The sequence below is a fragment of the Falco punctatus genome (genome assembly GCF_963210335.1).
Source record: "Falco punctatus genome assembly, chromosome: 5".
NCBI classification, from domain to species: Eukaryota; Metazoa; Chordata; class Aves; order Falconiformes; family Falconidae; genus Falco; species Falco punctatus.
In genome coordinates this window covers 54,716,711-54,740,201 of record NC_137584.1, presented here as the reverse complement: position 1 = coordinate 54,740,201, position 23,491 = coordinate 54,716,711, and the positions used below count along the sequence as shown (strand labels likewise).

The 23,491-nt window shown below is 37.8% G+C and overlaps 1 protein-coding gene across 22 annotated transcripts in view; it reads left to right on the top strand.

Annotated features, from left to right (window-relative positions):
- Positions 1–23,491, top strand: part of EYA4 (EYA transcriptional coactivator and phosphatase 4) — a 221,513-nt gene that overhangs the window by 37,281 nt on the left and 160,741 nt on the right. For 10 of the 22 annotated variants that reach the window (XM_080388354.1, XM_080388353.1, XM_080388337.1 and 7 more), the window contains exons 2-3: positions 15,884–15,985; positions 16,547–16,642. In XM_080388354.1, the coding sequence (XP_080244480.1) occupies positions 15,953–15,985; positions 16,547–16,642 (129 nt within the window). In that variant the 5' untranslated portion in view covers positions 15,884–15,952. Of the gene's footprint in view, position 1; positions 11,271–15,883; positions 15,986–16,546; positions 16,700–23,491 lie in introns of those variants that run through there. The other 12 variants (XM_080388344.1, XM_080388349.1, XM_080388342.1 and 9 more) reach the window with 4 other exon arrangements.

Sequence of the window (23,491 nt, the reverse complement as noted above, 5' to 3'; positions counted from 1 at the left end):
AAACCAGTATTTTCGCTTTTCTGACTTCGGTTTTACGTGCTTCACTTGCTGAGACTAGAAAGCGGATCTAAGATTAAACTAACCGACAGTGCAGAGTTAGAGCAAAGTGTACAAAACAAGCTTTTTTTCTGTATGGTAAATATTTTTTTTTCGTTCGGTCTGACCTCAGTGGTTATTTGAAGAGTGTGTTTTGCGTTACGGCTCAGGTTGTATCATTGTTTCATTTCCTTGACGCTCAAAAGAGAAGTGCCGTGTAATTACTGTGGGTTTGACTTTTTCTCCTAGTACATCTGAAAATGCTGCCGAATAACAAATGTTTGCATACCTACAATGGGTATCATACTGCGAGTAAAGTGGAAGTGCAGATTGACATTTCTCTCTCTTCCCTGTGATTCTTCCTGTATGTTTGACATCTAACCTTAGCTGCATTACGTCTGAAACAGCTCTTCTTGCTCGCTTTTGAAAATTCTGGCATTGATGTTACCAAATGTTCTTCGATCAAAATTAATAAAAAATAAAGAGGACTATATTGACTAATGCTTTATTTATCTTTGTTCAGATAATTGGTGTGCAGTTTTAAATTGTTATGTGTATATGGTTGTACTGCTAATAAATTTAGTTGAAGGTTACTCTTGCTGAATTTGTGTTTATTAGTGGCTTCACAACACATTGCAATAGAAATTTATTCTGCTTTATGGATAATGCCAATGGGATAGATAAATTCCAACAAGGAATTTAATGAGTAGAAAACGGGTGCATTCCCAGTTCATTGCAGTTGCCAGTTAAAATGTTTCAAACAAGGCAACTAGAAATAGAGCTGTAGATAGTATCCTGTTGCATATTTTTAGCCTCTGATGCAAGCTTTTGAGATCTACTCTTTGAACTTTATGCAACTTTTACCTTTCAGTCCTAGAATTAATCAATATTAAACATTAGCATTTGGTGTGGGAAAGGTACCTGTCTCTTTCCTTGATGACCTGGTGGTATTGCACGATGTTCAGTGCAATTCACCAGTGTTAAATTTTAAACTGTTTCTTCCTCTTAAATACAAAGGTTAATACAGAAAGAAGAAGGAAATTCCTGGAATTTCTGTCAAGTACTCTAGGACACAACTACTAATTTTTTCTGTGTTATCTTTTTCTTTCTTGAAAGTAGCAATTTTATGAACTCAGGGTAAAACAGGTCTCCTTTTTTATAAGGAGAGTTTATTCAGCATACCTCTATATTGCAGCTGCTGATCATATTTCATAGAGCTGTTAAAGCACTTAAAACCTAAAATTAGGTACTGTTTGGTAGTAAATATTTCAAATCACTCCTTGAAGAAATAAATAGAGACAGGGGCTTTAAAAAAAAGATGTTTTGAAATATATCATTGAACAAAAGTAATCCTGCTTTGCTTTTACTCAAAATAATGCAATTGCAACCTAAATCACTAACACAGTGTGCTTCTTCCTTAGGTTTTCTTCATCTCTTGCACTTATATTGTGCGCTTACCCTGAGTTTATTTGATATCATAACCTGGTACTTTGTTCAAGCTATGTTTACTGTGGCGACGCTTGCATTAACAGGTGGTGAATTAACTTCTAAACATACCTGTATTTCCAGTGAGTATTCTTCTGACACTAAGAACTGGAATGTTAGTTCCCTTGCTTCCTGGTGTGCATGTTTCTGTATGGCTTTTAATTGCAGAAGGTGTACGCCTGCTTTTTTCCAGATTTAAGATGAGTTAGTTTATAGATTAATATTTTTAATTTATGGGGCTTTTTGTTGTATGGTAATTTTCTGTTTGTCTTTTAGTTGAACATAGGAATAGGTTTATTTGTTCATTATCATTAATTTTTAGTATTGTCAGGGTTTGCAAGAAGTATGCGAACACAGGGGCATCAGACTAACAGACATCTGTCAAGTTGGTTGAGTATTTTTAAAGCTTTTTGAAAGTTTAGCACTAAACCAAGTCTGGTAGCAGAAACACTCAGATGTCTTTGATTTTTTACTTTGTACTTGAGAAGCCAATGTTATTTCTGCTCTCTAACGTATCTAGACTCTTGCCATTTTGTGTTAGAAACGCAGTATTTATGTTGTGCAAGTGGAAGAAGAGCATCGGTATTTGGTCATAGATTGAGAGGCTTATAAGTAAACTTAATATGTGCTATTTTTCTTTTTTTGATTTAAATATTGTGTAAATGTGTGTCCAACTTAACCTTTTCTGTCATTGAAAAATGCTAATTGATCTTGCTAGCCCTGACATAATAGTATAGTTTGATATTTGAAACCTTTCAGCTTTGGCATGGCCCTTTAATCACCCCTGAGATTTCAGGGCATGATTCTACTGAAGGCATAAACTGCTACTCTTTTAAAATGTAAACAAAAATGGTTATTAAAAATAAATTATCTTAATGGTCTTTCAAAGTCAGTAGATGTTCTACCTATCAAAGCCCCAGGCTTTACAATATACATTTAAAACTTTCTGCTTTACTTGTATGTATTAGGTGACACTTTAGAAGTTGCTGTACAGAGATCAGATTTTTATGAAATTTTTTCTTTTGGCCAAGTCCACATATCTGTGTTGCAATGTTATTAAATCTGTCATTAAATCAGAAGTGCTTAAAGGAACTTGGATGCACTTTGCAGTGTGAAAGCTCAGATAGGAAGAGTGCTTATCTGTCAAGTAAAGAATAAAATTTATTTGAAAAGGCAGTGAAATTTACATTTTTAGTTTTACACATTGCAGATTGTAATGCTGCCAGAAGGATTGCTTTTTGGATGCCTGTAATAGAGGACCTTGGTGAAAACTATTTTAAAGCAGTTTCTTCTTTTTGTCTCTAAGCCCCAGAAATGTGTCAAATAGCTGGCCTGCCTTTTGCTTTAATGTTAAACAGTAAAATTACTTTGATGATTGATTATCCTATATCAAAACGCATCACTGGGCAGTCTCACTCACAGGATTGTTTATAAGCTAGTTGTCAGACTTTTGAGCAAAATGTCAAATGCTAATGGCTGTCTGAGGAGTACTAAAGTTTAAGCATTTTATTTTCAATTTGTTTAAAATTTCTTCATGATAAGGGAAGATTATAATGAGGAGTGATAATCTTCGGAACTCTGGGGGGTCCATATACCAGTGAGACTAGTGTATATTTGGTCTTAAGCTATTAGGCTCAGGTACTAGACACTAAACTGATTTAGACTGCAATTGCCATAGATTTGAAAAGAAGGATTTTGGAGGTTATCTGTGCCTAAATTCCTTTGGAGGTCTGTGTCCTTTTCCTAGAATCAAAAAAATAAATAAAATCATGGGTTTTTTTCATGAAACAGCTGTCCATAGAAATACAGTGCAGTGAGTAATGTTGCAGGACTGTGTAGGGCTGTTTAGTTGGATGTAATGTCTCCGAAGGACGCAGTCTGTCTGGGCTGACTGAATACTGTCTTTACCACCAGGATTGCCTCCTGTTGTGGCTGGACTATACAATTTGACTAATCTGGAGCAGTATGTTGCAAAAAGACCTCCCAAGACAACCTGCAAAAAATTCACATGCAGAAGACTAATTTTCATATAGGTGATAACTTTTTGCTTACATATTTAGGTTAATATGCACTAGATTTTCTGGCAACATTAAAATTTATTACTATTGTGACATGACCCAGCATAAGTTGATGCTGTCAGCAGTGTCAAGAATAACTGCTGCCTTTTTTTTTTAATTGCGTAGATGCAGCAAGTAAGTGTTCTGCTCTTGACACATATATAATTAAACCACAAACCCCTATATTAAAATACCATGGAGGGTCTGCTTTAGACCACAAAATTAAAAGGAATACAGAGCTGAGTTTGCAACTTTTCAAATAATTCTCCTGTATGGCTATGTGTATATAACTATTGAAATCAATGCTGGTGCATGAGGTAATTGGAAACTTAACTTCATGTTTTGTGCCAGATCCTTAGCTGTTGCAAATTGGAGTGGGAATGTTGAAATTACTAGAGTGGTCTCACATTATGCCAGATTAGTATCTAGTCCTCTATTCTTAGTGCAGTCTGTTTTTCTGGGGGAGTATTGTGGTATACTTTATGTGTGTGAGATCGTGTGTACAGAGGAGTGATCCTGCAATACTTAGAAAAAGCAAAGGAGTGTTAAGTATAAATGTCCAAATTAACTTTTCATATTTTCTTCCATTTTAAGACATTTTCATATTCTTGTGTTAGAACATATCTTTGTATTTTTTACAGCATTTTATAAATGGTCACAGAAACGCCTTTTACAGTAATTGTAGTCCCAAAAAGGATGCAGATAGAAATATTGTTAATTGACTGCATTCTTTTAATTCCTTTCAGGCAACTTTGTTGCTCATATAAATGAATAGTCAGTTTGCATTTACTCGGGGACATTTTGTGAATGCCAAGCCTATTCAATGAAGGGTGTAAAGTCTGTTTACCATGTTAAATGTCACCTGGATGTTTCTTTTTACTCGCTGTAGTATATTCCCAGAGAATCACAGAAAATGAAGTTCACCTTATTCCCAAGTGAGAGCAGCTAGCCCAGCCTCTGTACATGCTGATTTGTGCATCCTGATGTCACACTGTATATGAGGTCTTTCTCCCAGCTCTCCTGAGTGTCCCAGCATAGACACGGTTTCACCAAACCAGGCACAGCTTAGGCAGATTATGCACATTTTGTCTGCCAAGTTCTAGCAATACAACTCAGATTCAACCTAATGTTCCTGTTCTGGTCTTCTTAATGCAGAGAACTAGGGAGCCTGGAAACTAATAGGGCTGAATGGTACAGAGCTTTTACAAATGCAATAATTATATTCTGGGAAAGGGTCTCCAAAATAAAATTTCCCCGTTACCCCAAGGCAAGATTTGGAACTGTGGTAGGTTTTCCAAGTGGAAAGATTACTTTTCCACTCAGCCACCTATTTTTATGTTTATTCTAATCTGGTGTGCTAGAAGGAGCTGGTGTAATGTTCATATTAATTTGATTTGGTTGATTGCTCCTTCAGAGAAGCAATTTTTGTGTTCAAAGCACCACCCAAGTGCTGAGCTCAATGTGCAGCAATATGGCTGGGAGTCACCTGCAGTAAGATCTTTCGGCTAAAATGGCTAGCTGGTGTGTTTGCTAGTAAGTTCTAGTAGCTAGTTAGGCATGAGACAGATTGTTCTCCAATTTTCTGATTAAATGATAGCCTAATTTCTCCCAGGGGTAGCTGAGCAGTCAGATTTTTGACTTAAGACAAATGAAATGGAAGGAATTACTGCTTGATCGTTGTGAAACCACCCAGGTCTTTGAGGCCTTGCTTAGATCTGCATTGAAGAAAGTCCAGGCTTGGAACTGCAGCTTTAGAGTTGCTGTCAAATCAGGACTAAGCCTGCAGCAGTTTGATTGTAAGGTCTGCAAGGAAGAGGTCCATCATTTTGCTCTGTTTTTACATCGTTTGCTAGGGGTATTGGTTCACATAAGCAGTAACAGCAGTAATCTGCATGTGACTCGAAGATGTGACCAACCATAACTGAAGTTCCTATGTCCATCCGTTTTTTGTGGCAGAGGACGGAAGAGCGTGAGGCTACGATTTCACGTTTGGTGGCAGTGCTTCTTAAGCAGCCCTTTACCCCTCCTCTGCCAGCCACTCGTTTAAGCTGGATCTGTTCCTTGCTGTGGTTCACAAACAGCTGTGCTGGCAATGAGGCAAAGGTCGGAATGAGTGGCAGCACCCGTGCTGCTGAGCCTGGCACTGGCGCTGCAGAAATAGCTGCGGAACCACAGTCTCCGTTACCTAATCTGCCACCTCTGTTAACTGAAGTGCAGGGTCAAGTCTGCGGGATAGGTGGAATTTTTCAGAACGAAAACCTTGTCTACAAAGATGATCCCTTGATCTTTAACCAAGAGGTTTTGTTGATGTGTTTTTTTTTAACTAAAACTAAAGTGGCTCCATATAATTTGCAGATATATGCACAGAGAATAACAATAGGGAAAGTTATGGTGCCTTTGGAGGGGACAGCTATGACGTTCTGAAAGGAAGGCAGGAGTTCAGATGTGATACTACACAACAGAACTTTTCCAGGTCTGTGCACCGCTGTCCAAAAGCTGGGCTCACAGCGGGCAGGCAGAGAGCAACTGCACCAGGAGGAGCGTGCCATCGCCAGGGGCTGCAGCGCTCGTGACAGCCTGCGCTCTTTCTGGGGAAAGAAGTGGAATGATTTCTCAAAAGTGGCCATTACTTAGCTGTCACTGTAGACAAGTGCTTAGTTTATGGCAACTATTTTTTATTAGTCTCAACTGTCACAAAGTATTAACTTACATGCTGTGACATTCCAAATGCCTTTTACATGTTGTTCCCATATAACACTGAAATACGCATGTTATACCACATCATGCATTTAGGAACACTCGAACATGCCAAACTAGTGATACTCTTTTTGATGTGAGTACAATTTCTAGATTTCTAGAGATGAGAGTAGTGTTGTAATAAAGGTCTGTAAGGGTTTGGAGTTGATGTGACTTTTTGGTTAATAAACTTGAAGGATACAAATTCAGCTTGGCACAAATGAAATGGACTAAACAGCAAATTAAAGCATAGATTTCAAAAATACTTGTTAATGAGCCTGTAAAGAGGACTATTACAAAGAGATTTTCAGGGGCTGTTCATCAAATCAAAAACTATTTATTATTTTACCTATGACACAAAGATTAGTGAGTTCTACAAGAAGTATATACCTTTGATTAGATCAATTGCTGTCCTAATGAAAGAGATCTTTCTTCTTACAAACTTTCTTGTACTTCTGTTGTTAGGCTGTAATGTCCACAGTACTGCTACTACAAAGACTGAGGGAAGAGTAAATAATGAACAGAGCAGATTGCTAAGAGTAGTCTGGCTCGTTCAGCAAATGGAAAGCAAGCAAACACTATGTGCTTCACTACAAGCCTATGGTTTAATTATTTAAAAAAGCAATTGGAAGCTATAGCAAATGATCAGGATGGTATTGTGGCCAAAAAAAGGAGTAGTAATTTAAACAAAGTATAGGTAGAGTAAGAGAGGTTACATTACCTGTGTAGATAATATGGGTACAGCTACTAATGGAAAGCTGTGCCCTCTTTTAGCTTTGGAAAGGAAGCTTGAAAAATTGGAGAAGTTTCAGGTGTAAGACCAGAGGAGTAATTAAACAATTAGAAAACATGTATTCCAGGGAATAAGCAGTTTTTAGTTTACTAAAGGAGAAGGTAGCATAATTTGACCATGGCTAATAAATACCTAAATGGGGGAAAGGAGATCTGGTAAAGGCTCCGTTGTTCCAGCAGTTATAATTAAAATCTGGGAATACCTGTTTTTCTCAATTTCTTCATGTTACACACTTAGTGCTGGCTCTTAGTAAAAGACTTGCCTGTGCAATGGTGAGCTGTTCCATGGATGTCACAGCATTTCAGTTGCGTATGGGGACTGCTGATGGGCCGGGAACCGAAATGAGTGCAGAGAGCTCGTGAGGATCATCAGCATAAAAAATGTAGACTACACAGCAATTCTAATCTGGGTTTTAAAGTTTTGTTTGTGCTGGACAGATGTGGCACATAGGAATTTTGCTACTTTTAATTTGTTGTATGTTGATGGTTTCAGTTTAACTTGATGGCTGCAATGCAGCAGTGTTAGGTTTGATGAGTAATAATTGTCCTTCCATTCCATCAGAAACTGCCTGGGCTGTGTGTAAGGAACCAGCAGGAGTTCCTTATTTTGGGACAGTTTTGTGTTCACATTTTTTGTTTCCCGTTGTTCAGTAATTCCTTGGGAATGGAACACTTTCTCAAATGCAATATTCAGGCGTTACTGTCAACTTTGATTAAGAAAAAGGTTGCCTTTCTCCTACCAAACCAGAACCAAAGTACCCATGTTTATTTTTGGTGGCTTTACTCTTGTATTTCTTCCTGGCGTTTCAAAGTGTTCCATTGAAGAACTGTATGTGAAACACTTGCAGTAACAGGAGTGGCAGCTGCTGGCCAGGGGTGGGCAGTGACGCTGACAGCTGAAAAGGGTGGGCAAGCTGCGAGCTTCCTCTTTCTTCAGGATGCTTCTAGGAATCTTAGTGAGTATTTGAACTTATTCAGTAACTATCATTGCATACTCATACTGATGAATGCAGTCTTCAAAATGTGGCATGGCTTTTTAAACCAAACAGGATGTATAGATACTGTGCTGTCATGGCTTTCATTTTAACACTTGGTTGGATTCTTTGGCTTAATTTGTCCAGTCTTGTAAAACTGCTGTTTGCGTTTACCTGGAGGGTGTGCTCATTTTTAGATTCTCCTAAATTCTGAAATTATAAGCAGGGTTTCTGCTTTAGAAATAACCTTTGTTGCTACCTTATGCTATTATTGTGTCACAAGGTGATATATATATTTTTTTTAATGTATAGAAAGTAAATTTGATATGTCTTTTGGGGAGAGGAAATAATATTTTCAAGTTGACAGTGTCTCTTTAAATATGCTGGCTAACAAAGCATAGACTTTTTCTTTCTCTTTTCAGTGGCTTGTTTATAAAGAACTGAAATGTTTTATTTGGTTTGTTTTCAGCTGTTTTCTACAAAAAGGAGAAGGAAAATGTCTCAGAAATTAACCAAAATATGCTGTGTAGTAAAAAAAAAATCCTTCCTCCTAAAAAAATTTAGTTCTTCAAACCATTGAAATGGCCTGCTAGTAGGAAAAACAAACTAAATTTTTTATAAAAATTCTAAACCAGTATGCTTCCACCTGTGGCATCTTTGCATTACTTTTTTTCCCCCCTGGGAACCATCTTTTTGGTAAGGAATGTGTGGGTTTGATCAATCATGGGTTTGAAAACACTGCATTTAATTTTTTGTGCAAATCAATTTCCCTTGATTTTTAGGGGAACACAGTGAGATTCTAGATCAGATTTATTTATAAATCCAGGCCTGGAACAGCATTTGTTTTATTTATTCCTGGTTGGAATAATCTGTAATTGATTAATCAGGAATGAGTCGGAAGAGGTCTGTGTAGCTGCATGCCTTATCTAAGTGTGAGTGAAGAGGTCTCTCACCATTGGGAAGCCCTCAAGCATCAGTGGATTCACGGCTCTGGTTTCAATCTCAGCAATTTCACGGTGTATTGTGCAATGTTAGGATAAAGGAGGAATTGCCAAGTTTATAATTGTGTACTCTGAAATTCTTAAAGCTAATCCTTTGTATTTGTTGCACAGGTATGGGTTGGGAGTGGTAGGAAGAGTAGGGATGATACTAAGACCCTGAATCTTCTGTGAATCAGAGCCTCGGGGTTATCAGTGTCCTGATGATAGAATACCAGGATTTTATTTTTAATTCCTATTTTGTTTTGTTTTGGGTTGGGTTTTTTTTTGTGCTAATAGGGTCTGACATTGCACCTTGCAACTTACTCATTTCAGAAGCTTAGTTTCTATGAGCATTAGAATGTATACTGTATACCCAGTTTAGATAGACGCATGTTCTTATGCACATCCGTGCCGGCTAATGTACTGGGATGAGAATGCTGAGGGGGCCCTGAAGGGTGCCCTACACAGCTCCCTCCAAATAGCTGGTACACAGACACCCACATATTTGATGTGAAAGCGAGGGCTGTTGTTTATAGAGGAAGCTGGCTGGGTCCATTGGCTTTTCAGCATATTCTGGAAATTCCTCCTGTACTCCTTCCCTGCAAATGAGTGGCAGGGCAGTGCACGTGGTTGCAGTGTGCAGGAAAGTCATCTGTCCTCAGAAGCCTACAAAAGTTGCGCCAGTTGTATGAAATTCCGCTAATTCAAAATAAGGAATAGTGTATCTTTTCTATTTAAGCAACCCACCTGCAAATGCAGGTTGCTGTGGGCAGGTGCCCCGCAGAGCACAGCACCCAGCGAAGGTCACGTCCCTCTACCAGGGGCTGCTGGAGGTGCCCAGAGCTGGAGTGGGCTTTGGGGGGTGGGCGGCGTGGCGGGCTCGCCTCAGGCCTGTGGGACCAGGGTCTGGGTAAGGAAGGAGCTTAGCGTTTTGGAGGTCACTGACAGATGGAGAAGTGGGTCCTGGATGTGCTACAAAGGGTTCCAGAAAGCTCTAAAACTTCTCTAAGAGTAAAATTCTCATCCTGAACAAGCTAAAATTGGGCTGAAACTAAACTGATCCAAAGAGAACCATATCTAACCCTCTAGAGATGAGGGCCTGAGGGGAAAAAAAAAAAATATTAGAAGAGAAAGAAGGGAAAGATGGGTATTCTATACTCCCCTTAAATCTCTAGTCTGTGGAGCAAGATTTGTTTCCATAACGCAATATGTTTTTTTCAGGAGGCTCATTTCACCTGTCTTGATATCAAGAGGTTGACCAGTTATCTCAGCAAAGCCTAAATACGCATGCAAGATTCCCAAGCCGCTTCTAGTTCCTGCAGAAATCATTCTGATTAAAAGAAATGAAAAAAAACAACCCAAAAAAGTTTGAGAGCTAAAATAAATATAGCAATTTTGTGTATTTCTCTCCACCGGCCAGTTTTCCTCAAGAAAGCAGTACCTGTCCCTGACAAGGTCATACTTGACACTATGGCTTTCTTGCCTTTTTTATTATGTTTATTATGTTTATGTTATTTAAAATTTGTTAGTCATTTGCTCTTCCTTGAAATTAGGTAAAGATAAAGTTTCTTATTGGTTTTTCCTCTGAAGACAAATTGTTTTTATTGGGGTTGACACTCCTTTCAAGAAAACACAAAAGCCAAAGAAGCTAAAAATTGGTTGATATAAATATATATAAATTAGTTCTAAAATTAGTTAGAAATATATCTAGCAATAGCTTTTCTGAGATTATGTTGACCTGAGTTTTCATTTTTTTAACAAAGCACAGTGATCTTCAGTTTCTGCAAAGGCCTGTGATTATAATTTTTTTTTAAAAGTGTTAAATTACTATGTTTTTCTTATTGACTTGCCTGCTAATAGTTTCACTTGAGTTTTGAAGAAAGCTAGGTTATAAAGCGCATCAATCTCCTTCCTCACCTGGGGCATGGATCTTTTCTTCTTTTTCAAATACGATACTGTTGGGGTCAGACAAAGCCGTATGTTTTTACTGTCCAAAATATAGTTTGGGGCTGTAGATACAGGCTAAGCTGAAAATCTAACAAATCAGCATTTTTTTTTCTTTTAATTTAGGTTATATTTTATCTTTTTCACATCAGACTGCATGTGATATGCATGCAGACAACTGGAAGAATCCGAAGTAAGAAATGACTGAATGTTGGGCGGTGCCTTTTTGTTACTGCATGTACCCGCTCTTCTGTTCCTTCAAATAAGCGAGTTTCATCAAATAACTAGCATGAAATAATCCGATTTAGTGAGACTGCAGTGCATATGCACTAGTTCCTTGCACTTGGGCCTAGAGCAATTAATTTTCTCATTACCTGCCTTGCATGACCGCAGTGCCTAAAGTGTGCTTCACTCTCCTGATGTTCTGTTGAGGCTGGGGGAGTCCTGGCCCTGGCGCCTGTCCTCATTTGTTGGCACCTTACTGCTGCACATCCTGCAAACAATCAGTTGCAGTTCCAAGCACTGAGTACTTCTTCTGTCACAGTGTTTTGAAGCAGAGCACCAGAAAATGAGAAATTGCTCTACTTGTGATCACTTCTCACTTAATGTTTTGACTCGGAACCTGTGGCTGTGATAGAAATTACTTCTCCTATGTGGCTATGATTCAATTGTGTTAACCACAGCAGCATCCGTTCTGTTTATTCTCTGGGCTTCTTATGGGCACATTTCAAAATGTAAAAAACAATATCGTAAATTTGACTCGGATGCTGCAACTCCTGTACTATACTACCAGAGCATCACCATGATACAACCGCAGTAGACGTAACTGCTCTTCAGATGAGATGGAATAAAAAGAACCTGACAATGTGCTCAAGGGGCTTAGAATGAAAAAAATTGTTGTGGTGAAAACAGAGGACCACCCTCCCATAATTTCATTTAAGAAAACGAACTCCTAGTGGACTAAAGAGAGGAATTTCTTTCTAAGTTTTTGGGTTGAAGTGAAAGGGAGAAAAATTTTTGTCTGATGGCTAAACCCTGCTTCCAGATGATGGATTATTCTTGGAGCTCCACCTCTCCATGTGGCTGATTGGAGGGCCTGAAACAGCCTCTGGAATACTCTTGGAAAACATTAAGTGCTTTAAGGCTATTTTTTACCTGTGGATCCCCAAGCTTCACATTCTGTCTTGAGATTGTGAAAGCTGCAGGACAGGATGTTATTAGTCATCCTACAGAAAGTGAAGCTGCCTCAGTCAGTTTATTTGTTCCAATCTTCATTTTCTGAAGAAATCATTGTGAGGGAAGGCATCATGTCCTTCCTGTCTTACATTTTCAGTCATTTACAAAGCAGTATGGAGCAGATCCTCAAGTAGGTTGTTGTGGGGGGTGTGTTTTTTTTGAACCTACGGGTATATCTCTGGGAGGAAACACATGTTTCTCCTCATGGCCGAGTCCTGGAAGTTGCAGTTTAAATTTGATGAAGTGTTTTATTCCCCCAGATAAAAATAAATAAATAAAACATTAGATTTAAATGCATTTGTTGATGAGGAAAGTCAGGATTCCTCCTAATTAAGACATTTCTTAGAAAGGTAAAATTTTTATCTGAGAGCATAAAACACTTCATCAGTTTTAAAGCCACATCTGTGAGGACTGGATCAAGAGCAGAAACAGGCATTTTTCTTCATTCTGGCTTGTCTGTGAGTTTAAGACTTTTAACAACAGTTTTAAAAATATTTAAACCCAGTTAGAAACACTTGCAATATAATAGGGATAAGAGTGCCCTCCCTCCCTCTGTTTTTAATCTGGTTCTCTTGATGGAATAAACTACAAGGTTGAATTGGTAACTGGATTACTGCCTCATAAAACAGCACGAGGTTACTATTATCCTTTAATTTTATATCTTTATTAGGGAGTAATGTTGGTCTTATTTAAATCACTGACTTCTCTAATGGTTTTTCTCCTCTTTTACAAATTTATAAAACTAAACCCTAAAGGATTTGGTCTAAGTGCAATTGGCATAACTACCATTATAAAAATCATTGTGTTAGCAGTTGGTTATAATCAGCTGCTTTAACTAGGCTCAAAATGTAGCAGAATTTATCTGTTGATAGGTAGAACATGGATAAAATATTAATTCTGAATTTTATTTTAAAAAGCTCCAGTAAGAGTATTAGAATTTTGAAGCAGTGTGAAGATGAACAACAGAGCCCTAGAAACTATTATAATTCAGCATGCTCGTGCAAAGGATATATTTAACGCATTGCGTATTTCTGCAAAGATTAAAACAAGCTTGTCGTTGTCTTGCAATTCAGTAGAGTAAGTTTAAAAATTTGTGAAGGACCGTGTTTTTTAGAAGATGACTAATACAAGTGGCATATTTAATGATGCATTCCAGTGGATATATCCACCTGAATTTTGGGACACAACACACATATTGTGGGTGAGTCACAGAGGATTTTTAACAGTAAAACTTCTGTTGGACTTACATGGTCAGGATGTATTTAAAATATTGATACTCTTAAATTTTTAAGGAAAAATGTGACATCCATCTGTTGATTCCAGTGTGCGTTGATTAAGATCATGATCAATATGAAAAGAAACATGAATATGGGTCTGTCTGTTACGGTGTGGCTCCGTAGTTGATTTGTAGCTGAGTTTCACACAGAAAGTGAGGGATCTGACAGATTTAGAGCACTTAATGTTTGAATGCAAGCCAGGCATTGACTTTCAGTCAGTAAACCTAGAAACTTGTCAATTTGTTCTGAATCTTGTATTTTACTACTGAGTGCTTGACCATTTCTTTCTGCAGGCAGTCTTAGTAATGCAGTAACATGCTCACACTTCAAACTCTTAATTAAATTAAAGCAGATTTTGTGTTTAAGTTATTCATGGAATATGTTAGGATTGGTTGTGAAAATTTGCCTTTGTGTTTGGAATTGCCTTCTTCAGCAGAGGCTGCCACAGGAGCTGCCATGCAGAATTGCTTTCCCTCAAAACACCCATTGTTCTTCATAGGCTTCTCTCTGAAATTTGCCTGTAATGGGTGTTTTAAAGAAGCCTTTCAATTCACCTTTTGTCTCCATTGGACAAAAATAGCAGAAGAATTTTAAAAATACAAGGGTGTGTGCACCACATTGACCAAAAAACCACGGGTGGTGGTTACTGGTTTGGTGAAGGCATCATGGGTGAAGATGTCAGTGTCTTGGCTCCCTCTGAAATAATAGAATCATCTAAGTTGGTAAAGATCTTTAAGATCATTGAGTCCAACTGTAAGCCAAACACTGCCAAGTCCCACTAAACTGTGTCCCTAAGCACCATGTCTACACATCTTTTAAATCAACGGGAGACTGAAACCATTTTGAAAAACAAGAATTATTTTCAGCTTTCTGATAAGTTGAAATACATGCAACATGATTTGCTGGCATTGGTCTTTTCCTCATATAACATCATGGTAAAAATTAATGAAATGTGAATAAAAATATTTTTGAAAGTTAGAGGGAAGGAAAACAGAAGAGTATCATCCAGGTAAGAATTGGGAAAAAAGTAGACCGAGGGTGTCATTGTGCATGTGTGTATGTTCTAGGAAATACTTGGTACAAAACACAAAGAAATTTTGGGAGTTGCATTTTAGGCAGTAAATGGAGATAATGGCAAGTAAGTGGCGCTTCAGACTAAGGAGGTATTCACAGGACAAGGTAGGGCGGTGGGTGGGAATGTGTGGGTGCGATGGGCTGTGGCTCCGGTTCCTTTGAGTGTTCTGCAAGTGCCCACAGAGCTACACATTGTTTAACCTCAGATAAGTGGTGGTTACCTTGGGACAGGGTAGAGGTAGCATGAAGTGTCAGTGCTTGCTGGTCAGAATTTAAAACAAAGATCCATAATGTGTTTATGTTATTGGGCATACTCCCAGGTCATGTTTATTTAGGGTGCCTTGTTGATAAACAAATCCAGGTAATATTGATAAACAAATCCAGGTTGTTTGTGTTCCTTAATTTTTGTGTTTACATACTGTTACATATTTTGTTTTCTTTTAAATGTAACATTAGCTACAAATAATAATATTATGATTATTGCATATATGAAATATCCCTGGCACTTGTTTTGTTCTAAATTATGCAAACTTGCATAACTCCAAAGTGGATCTTTTCTGAGAATGGAGATTATAATATAAATGTGTGGCTTTATAGTTAAGGTTACCATAATAATTTGTATGCAGAACTATTAGAAAATGGACTTTTCTTATTGAAGATCTCAATATTTGATGAGAGTGATTCACCCTATGAGAGAAGGCATAGAGACATAGCACATAATTAGGGTAATGTCTGCCATTTAGCACTTTGTAGGGAGCTGCTTGTTATAAACCACTTTGTGTATTTTATTTAATCCTAAAGGAATTTAATGGACCTTAGAGAGGGGACTTCATGCTGATAATTGCATAGTAACCTTTTTCTGCCAGACACTTAATGACTAAGAGGTTATCATTAAATGTGTATTAAGCAGTTTTGTTCGAAGTTCCATAATTGTTTTTCTAATGTGCCCTCCCAAGGGTTATCTTGCGTTGTCTACTTAAACAGCTGCCTGTATTAAATATTCTAGCTTTTTAGCTTTTTTATTGGTTTGTTTTCATAACTATTTTTTATTGCAGGAGTTGAATAATTATTACTTAAGTGTATTCTTGTTTCTGTTGGTGTATTTTAGATAGCTTACCGAAATAATACTGGAGGTGTTGAAACATTTTATATGAAATTAGGCTCCATAGAAGTCAATGGGAACTTTGCTGCAGATTTTAGTGAAACCACAGCCTCAGTTAGGGTGTATGTTGCAGGTTTGCCTTGGAAATGGAACCACAGACTAATATGTTCATTTTTTTTCTTCTTTTTAGAGTATTGAGCTGTAAATTGGAGGGAAGAGAATTTCTGCCTGAGGGGGAAAAGAAAAGTGAATAACCTCCATGGAAGACTCTCAGGATCCAAGTGAACAGTCAGTAAGTGCAAATGTTGCTAAATTGAACTTTGTTCAAGCTGTGTTTGAAGGGATTTTGCTTCAGGTTTGAGAATTATAGTAAAAACAGGGGAAAGCTTCTGAGCTACTAGATTCAAACCTTTTCTTAGTTCATACATAAAGTGAGGGGTTTTAATCTTTTTAACCTGTTGAAAGGTAAAAGTTCATAGTTGTATAGCATTTTTCAGAACTAGAATTGTTGGAGGACTGATGGATGGAATTAAGGTACACTGGAAGAATAAAACGTTAAAAACTTGCACAATGGTATGCCTTGTTCAAATAATTGTATCAAAATGTATATCCATAGTTTTGCCAAAGCGAGAGCAAGCAAATGCCAATGAGACATTTCAGATGGTCAGACTGTGCCAGACGATGTAAGTTGTTTTAGGAATGTCTTGGATTTCAAGGGAATTGTGAGAATTGGCAGTATGGCTCCCTGTCCCATGTCAGAGGGAGATTCCTCTTGTCATTGATGAAATAGCTGGGAAAAACAGGGTGAACATTTCTTCTCCTTTTTCCTTTCTAATTTTTCCTTTCCTTTAAGGATGTGGTCTCCAGACTTCCTTACCACCATGCTGCAGTTCTGAGGAGACAGCGTTCTCTGATCAAATTTAAAGTTGGCTGGGCTCGCCATCCAAAAGTATTGGCACTGTTTTTAACATCTTAATTTCTAGCTTCCACAGTACTGGCAGATTTTGTGAGTACCATGATCCCCACAGGTCTCAGCTTGGGTTCAGTGTACTCAAGACGAATAAAGGGATTTCATATTTTTATTTCTGACACGTTGGAAGAGGTTATCCATGTAATAAACTAGTATTAATATCTCTTTTTATAGCAGAGACTTTTATAGGTAACCCAAGTGCAAGGAACTGAGAAGAGTTGCATGTGTTTTAAAAATGTCGGTAATTTTATTAAATAAGTGCTTTGCTCCTGACTGGATAGCTCCTATCTGAGACTTTATCTTGGACTAGAGTTTTATTACTGATTTAAAATGGTACAGAACTGGAAAGTCTTGACAGTGTCTTAAGTCACTATGATGGCACTGCTTGGGACAGCTGTGCCTATGTATGTATTTAAACTGTTCCCAACCAAGACTTCAGAGCATGTAAAAGCTACATGGCTCCATAATTTAATAAAGTTTTATAAAGGTCATAAAAGATTACACAGAAGTTCTTCTCTCATAGTCTGTGGAACAATTATTCTGTGCAGTGTACATAGTATGGTTATTAATAGGAAATAGCTTAGTGCAAAATTGTGTTTTCATTGCAGTTAAAAGTTTTTGCACCACTGGATGCCTGGTAAATGCATACTTTAGTAGCCATTTTACTACTTTATTGTAGTATGCTTTCTGTAGTGTTTTTCATAGTTACTACATAGCTTGATGCTAATATGTGGGAACAACCTTGCGAATTACAAATTGAGGTGAAACCTGTGCCATGTTGCATATGGAGATAGGATTTCCTGTCCTTAATGCTATTGTTAGTGTCACAGAAAACTGTGATTCAAGACAAGCATTTATTCTTGTTACTCTTTGATGAACAGTGGCAGAACTTCAACAGAAGGGGTGGGAAGAGTCCTCTTCCATCATGCTTTTCATCCAAGTGTGCACCTGTACTAAGATCTCACCCAGGCATTGGGCACTGTCCTGGGAAAGGAATTGTAGTGTGAGGCCTGTCTGACTAAAGCAGATACTGGACTTTCATTTCTCCACTTCAAAAGCCTTTTCACTATTATTTCATGGTTAAACTCCTCTCATAGCCAGGTTTTAAAAAAGAAAATAGTGTTTCTGGCTTAGTTCTTTGAAAGTCACAAGGCAGGACTGTGAGCTAGAGATGCCAGGAGGAAGGGTGCATTCTCTAGCCAAGACTTTGGTGGTTTAAGCTCTAGGAAAGTATCAGCTGTATATCCAACAGCCCTTCTGCTTGTGCTGCCCTGGTGTTTTGTATCCGTTAATGTGTTTTGTACTAGTTAGCTCTAGGCGGTTTCTGCTCATCATGCAGGACTTCTGTTTCTTGACATGTTCAAGGAGCCTATGTACTTCATTCGGCTTCAGGATTCCTCTGTGGGAGCTGGGTACATAAGATTTAGACCATGGAAATTCAAGGAGCCAAAGGATCTAGCCGTTGCTGCGAGCGTATTAGATTGTGTGAATAAGCATGAACGCAAGACCTGTGCTCAAAATTGTGCTGGCACCTTGCCCCAAATATTCTAGTCCTTAGTTACTTGAAAGACTGCCTGTCTTTGCAACCAAGATGGGTTAGAAGGTGCTTTCTGGTTAGAAGGTTGGGTGGCATGTTTCATGGACAGTTGGGTTTTCTGAATAGAGAGATTCCTTTATTGAATTAATTTCCCTCGGCAGTCTGTTAGGAGCCTTTTGTCCTTGGGAAAGGAGGCTAGGCACAGTTCCTTTGGACAGTGAACAAGATTAATTTTCAAGTTTCATTTTAAAGAAAAGAAATTATGCTGGTTTCTGCAAGTGGGTTGTCTTCATGAAGTATGATGGACTGTAGTGTAGCTTTTATTTTGACAATCTGCTCTGTAATTCTGAGATCACTATTATTGTTCTAACTCAAGTTTTTGTTGCTTAGTCTTGTCTTCTATTCTTTTAAAATACACTAATAAGAAATTATTAGTTCTATGATTCCTATTCTTAAACTATATTACAGTCAGGTGAAAGTCATATGATCATAGCTATGAGCAATTCCACAGCATCCCAGCTGCCGCATAAGAAATAAACTCTGCCACTTTTGTCTCAGACCAGTGACTGCAGGACTACATGCTGCTTCAGAAACCTAAGTGCACCCCTGTTCTCTGAGCCTCTAAAGAATTGCATTTGACTGAATTGAGCAGCTGCTGTGTTTTCTGAGATGCCAGCTTGATTGGATGTAATATATACACTATTTATTGCATTATGTCAGTAATTTGTTTATTTTTCCTATTTTTATGCCCAGTAAATTCCTTGCCCCTGCTAAATTTTAAATCCTTCTGCACTGATTGACCAGAAGCCAGGGTCCTTGCCTGCCTGTCATACCACAGAGCCTCTGTACTGGGAAGCCTGTTGTGCCCACTTTCCTTCGCCTTCTCACTCCCAGTCCCATGTGGCAGAGGTGCGGGAATTGAGACTTATCTAAATCATACAGTGATAAAAAGAGTGAGAATCAGAGAGGAGTATACTTCGGGTTTCCTGTCTTTACACACAACTGCATAGGTAAATAGCTGTATCTTGAAGATCAGCAGGAAAATAATGCAGGTTACTACCTAGCACAGAGTAGAGCTGGGATTCTTCAGGTGCAGCTGAGATCCAGCAGGTTCCTCCAGCTGGCATGGGGCAGGCTGGGCTGGGGCTCATCATGGTGCTGTACTTGTGGGGCCAGTGTGTGTCCTAAAGAGCTCACAACTCTCATTTTTCTTTCCAGTTCAGATGCAGAATATACTTGTGCATCTGTGCATAAGAGGAAATCTTCTGTTCATTAATAGAAAGGTTCAATTTATAGTATTCTGAAAGAAAAAAGAAGAAAATAGTAAGACAGGTATTTCACAGATAGAGGAAAATAACCAAATGGTCTTTTTTTGTTCCTGTGTGATGTCTGTCACCAAGTGCAGGCTGCTACTTATCAAGTAAGAGAATACTTAAAGCTACACAAACTGGTTTCACGCAGACAGATGTGGCAAGGTAAAAACATAGTTTTAATAACTGTGATTGTCATAGTCTTTATATGCACAAAAGAAAAACAATGTAGAAGATAATAAAACACATTAGATTTTGCTACTGTTATTGCTATCCTTTGAAATAAATATGCTGATTTTTGCTAAATTCTAAAAAATACTTTTTTCAAAAGATGCATGTTAAAAATTCTTCTATTTATCTTTGAAGTTGGGAGAGAAGGAAACTATAGATCTTGTATTTATGAAGAGTCTAGCAACTGGGAGACAAAAGTTTTTAAGACTGGTCTTGGACATGGTTAATAAGATGATAAATGTCTAGCACCTAAATAGTCCTCTGTTGTGCTTTGGTATAGAAAACACAGGATTTTTAGAATGTCAGTTCTACACTCTTTATTTTATCTTCTTATAGCCATTATTTGCTGTTCAATCTGTAGTAGAAGAAAAATAATTTGGCAGCTAACTTGCTAGTTTAGGGTTTCAAAGGGCCTTGTTAGAAGCTGGTGTAATTTCATCCTCTGGCCCTTTTATGTAACAGCGTGCATATTTAGATTACTTCATTTTAGCCGAGAATTAAACAATAGATTGCAGTGCTGTAGGACAGGATGCTAGCAGATGTGAGGCTAAACCTGAACGAACAGGTTTTCATTTTTGTGATGTTTGGACAATCATCCTCATTGTGCCCTTGGTAAGTTATTTGTTTTTCATCAGATTATACAGACTATCATATCTGTTACTTGCATTTATGTCCTGCTTGCAGCTGGACATCCCTGGCAACCTTTTCAGACAGCGTTGTTTCCCCGTTTTTGTTTTGTTTTAACATGTGAAGGTGTCAGATCTGATCCCCTTGCAGATCGGTTTTCAGTGGTAGCTACCTCTCTGATGCATGAGCCCTGCCCCTGCAGCATTTCGTCTTCCCCGCTCCGGGGTGGGCAGCCTGCTTGCACCCTGGGAACTTTGGCTGAAGCTTATTTCAATGAAATGAAAAATAGTTTAAGCTCTTTTACTGAGTTTTAAATGTCAATCATACTTTAGAAGACTGTTCTGTATCACCGCATAGCAGGTTGTGGTTCTTATTTCTGTGATACCAGTATTTGTAGGACTTGGAATAGTACAGGCAATTCATCTTGTCAAATTAGTGATGGTTGAAAGAGACCTCTGGAAGTTATCTAGTCTAGTTTCTGGTCATGAAATGCTGTCAGTATGCACAAATATTTCACTGTTATGAAAGCAGTGAACTATGTTAAATACCAGTAAGTGAGTATCTTCTGAAGAAATTACACATTTAGCAAGCAAAATATAGTTGCCTTAATGAGTGATTATTTGCATTTAACTAAAAGCAATCATTGAAAGAAAAATGTTGTAACTTGAAAGTCACCTGAAGTAAACGAGAACCAGTGTGTCTTTTCCAAGTTACATTTCAGAGCATTTTGGAAGGTTGCTTAGGTATTTTATTACCCCCTTTCTACAGACACAGTAATTGGCACAGAGATATAGATGGCTTGATGATCCAAAATTATTAACCACTTTGAATTATAGTAGATAAAAAATAAAGTGTAATACCATAATGCCTTGCCTGTAATCTAATAGGAATTTGAGGCAGAAACATCACCATTGTTCTCTTCCTGCTGCAATATCTTTACATACGGCATGACAACCTCTGTGAACACATAAATACTGTTTTTCTAATTTCTTTGCCCTCTACCACTTCAGCATTCTGTAATTTCTATACCATAATCCACCAGTGCTAAATCTGAAGGTAGCTTTTCCACTCTACATTAGTAGTCGTGTATGTGTTTTATTTTTCCCATTTACCAAATGGGAGAGACCAAATCAGATGGCACTCAGAAGCAGATAATGCATTTTGACACATGGAATAAACTGAGCTGATTTGTGTTTTGTATGAATTGCATATAATAGGAATAATACAATTTGGCATTGGTCAAAGATACAAGTATTGACACATGTAATAGAATGTACATTTCTTTGTGAGTTAATTAAAATTATGATTTGAATGCTAAATACATGATCCCTTCAAAAAATATCCAAGAGAACTGGACAGAATGACATCCATAGCCTGTAACCTTGCAAGATGGGATGAGGAGAGGGGCTGGCAAGCAAACAGAACTGTTCCTCTCACTGGCACTGTCACATCTCCTCTGGGTCGGCTCTCCACCTGTTTCCTGGAAGATGTTACTTAGTCAGTATCAGAGGTTTAAATGGAAAGGCGTTTTATGGGCCGTGTTTAATAACAACAGAAACCAATAAAAGAAATACATTCTGTTGTCACATACTGTCCTTGGAGCACTGACAAGGACTGACACGTAACTACCATATAGTTTGTTATGACTGGTATTCCTGGCTCCAGAGAGGCTCCACACTGGAATTTTAGGGATAAAACTACTTGAGAAAATTGCTACTTCCATAAGCTAGATAAACTTCCTTCAAGGTAGATACTGTCTTCTGCCCAGAGGGCTCTAGGGGTCCAGGAGCATGGAATTCTGTATTAATAATGAAGTTGTAGCTCTGATGCTATAGGGATATCAGAGGTGACTTCTATTGTATTATAACAGATAATACCACTAGAAAAAAATGGAAAAAACTTGCAGGTACAAAAACTTCTTTTCAAGGCCTGAGAAGTGGGCCAACTTAGGCCTTCTTTGGAGCCTCAACAAAGGCTTAGTCACATAAGAAAAGGTTTGTATATATGCATGTAAATATAAGATATGGAACATATGAGCCAGTCTAATAAAAGTATTGCCTCTCCCTAAAAATGCTTCTTTATGTGAAATCATTGAAATCTGACAAGACACATTCCAAGCTCTGCAGATGGATTTTTCTTACAAGATAAGGTACTTGTTCAAGCATTTAAAATACTAAACTTCTAAATGCTATACTTCTAATTATTTTAATATTGTATTTTAACTTAGAATTACTCATGAAATTTCCAAGGATGTCCATATCAGTCCTATCTGTGAATGCAAAGTGAAAATATAATCATTTCCTTAGGACACTTACTGTATGTGTATCAGCTTAGGCTTCTGATTTTGGCAGGGTCCAGGTGATGTTAACATGTACAGAAATAAATACTTTATTCCTCAATAAGAAGGTGTCAGTGTTTTGTAATGCACACAAAACGTGACAATATGACAACCAATTGATCTTCTCTAGCCTTTTCATTTTGTAAGGCTAAAAGCCTAGTGCTTTATGACTATGCCTACATTTTTAAGTGAAAAGTATGGATTACACTGAACATATGTTTGGTTTATTCTCATTTGATTATTGCAAAAAGTCCAGATGCAGCAGTGTGCTTAAGAATGTATGGGACGTAAGGGATGTGAGTAAGCCCACTGAAATCAATAGGATTTCTCATGTGCTTTAAGTTAGGCATGTGCTTAAATACTTTTCTGGAAAATACTTGGAAATACAAAATAAAAGCAATAATTTCAGAAGTATTTTATTAGCAAATACTTCTGAATGATTTGTGGCTATGGCTAATATTTATTTAGCATCATATAACAGTCATGGTTTCTTTCTTCTCCCTGTAGTAACTTTTCTCTGAGCTTTGCCTCAGTATCTGAGTGGTTGTCTTGCAAGTCAACTTGTATTAAAAAAGGGAATGACAGGGAGAAGTGTTACATTTTTAAATCATAAAATGACACTAGATGAAGAATATAATTTCATATTTTATAAAGTATGTCTTAAACACTTTGAGCACATCCAGACCCATCAAACTACAGTCACATCCTTGTCCTCTTTTGTATTAGGTTAATTCTCTAGCAACTTAAAGGAGGAAAAGTTTAAAGTGTTGAAATGTTAGGGCTAC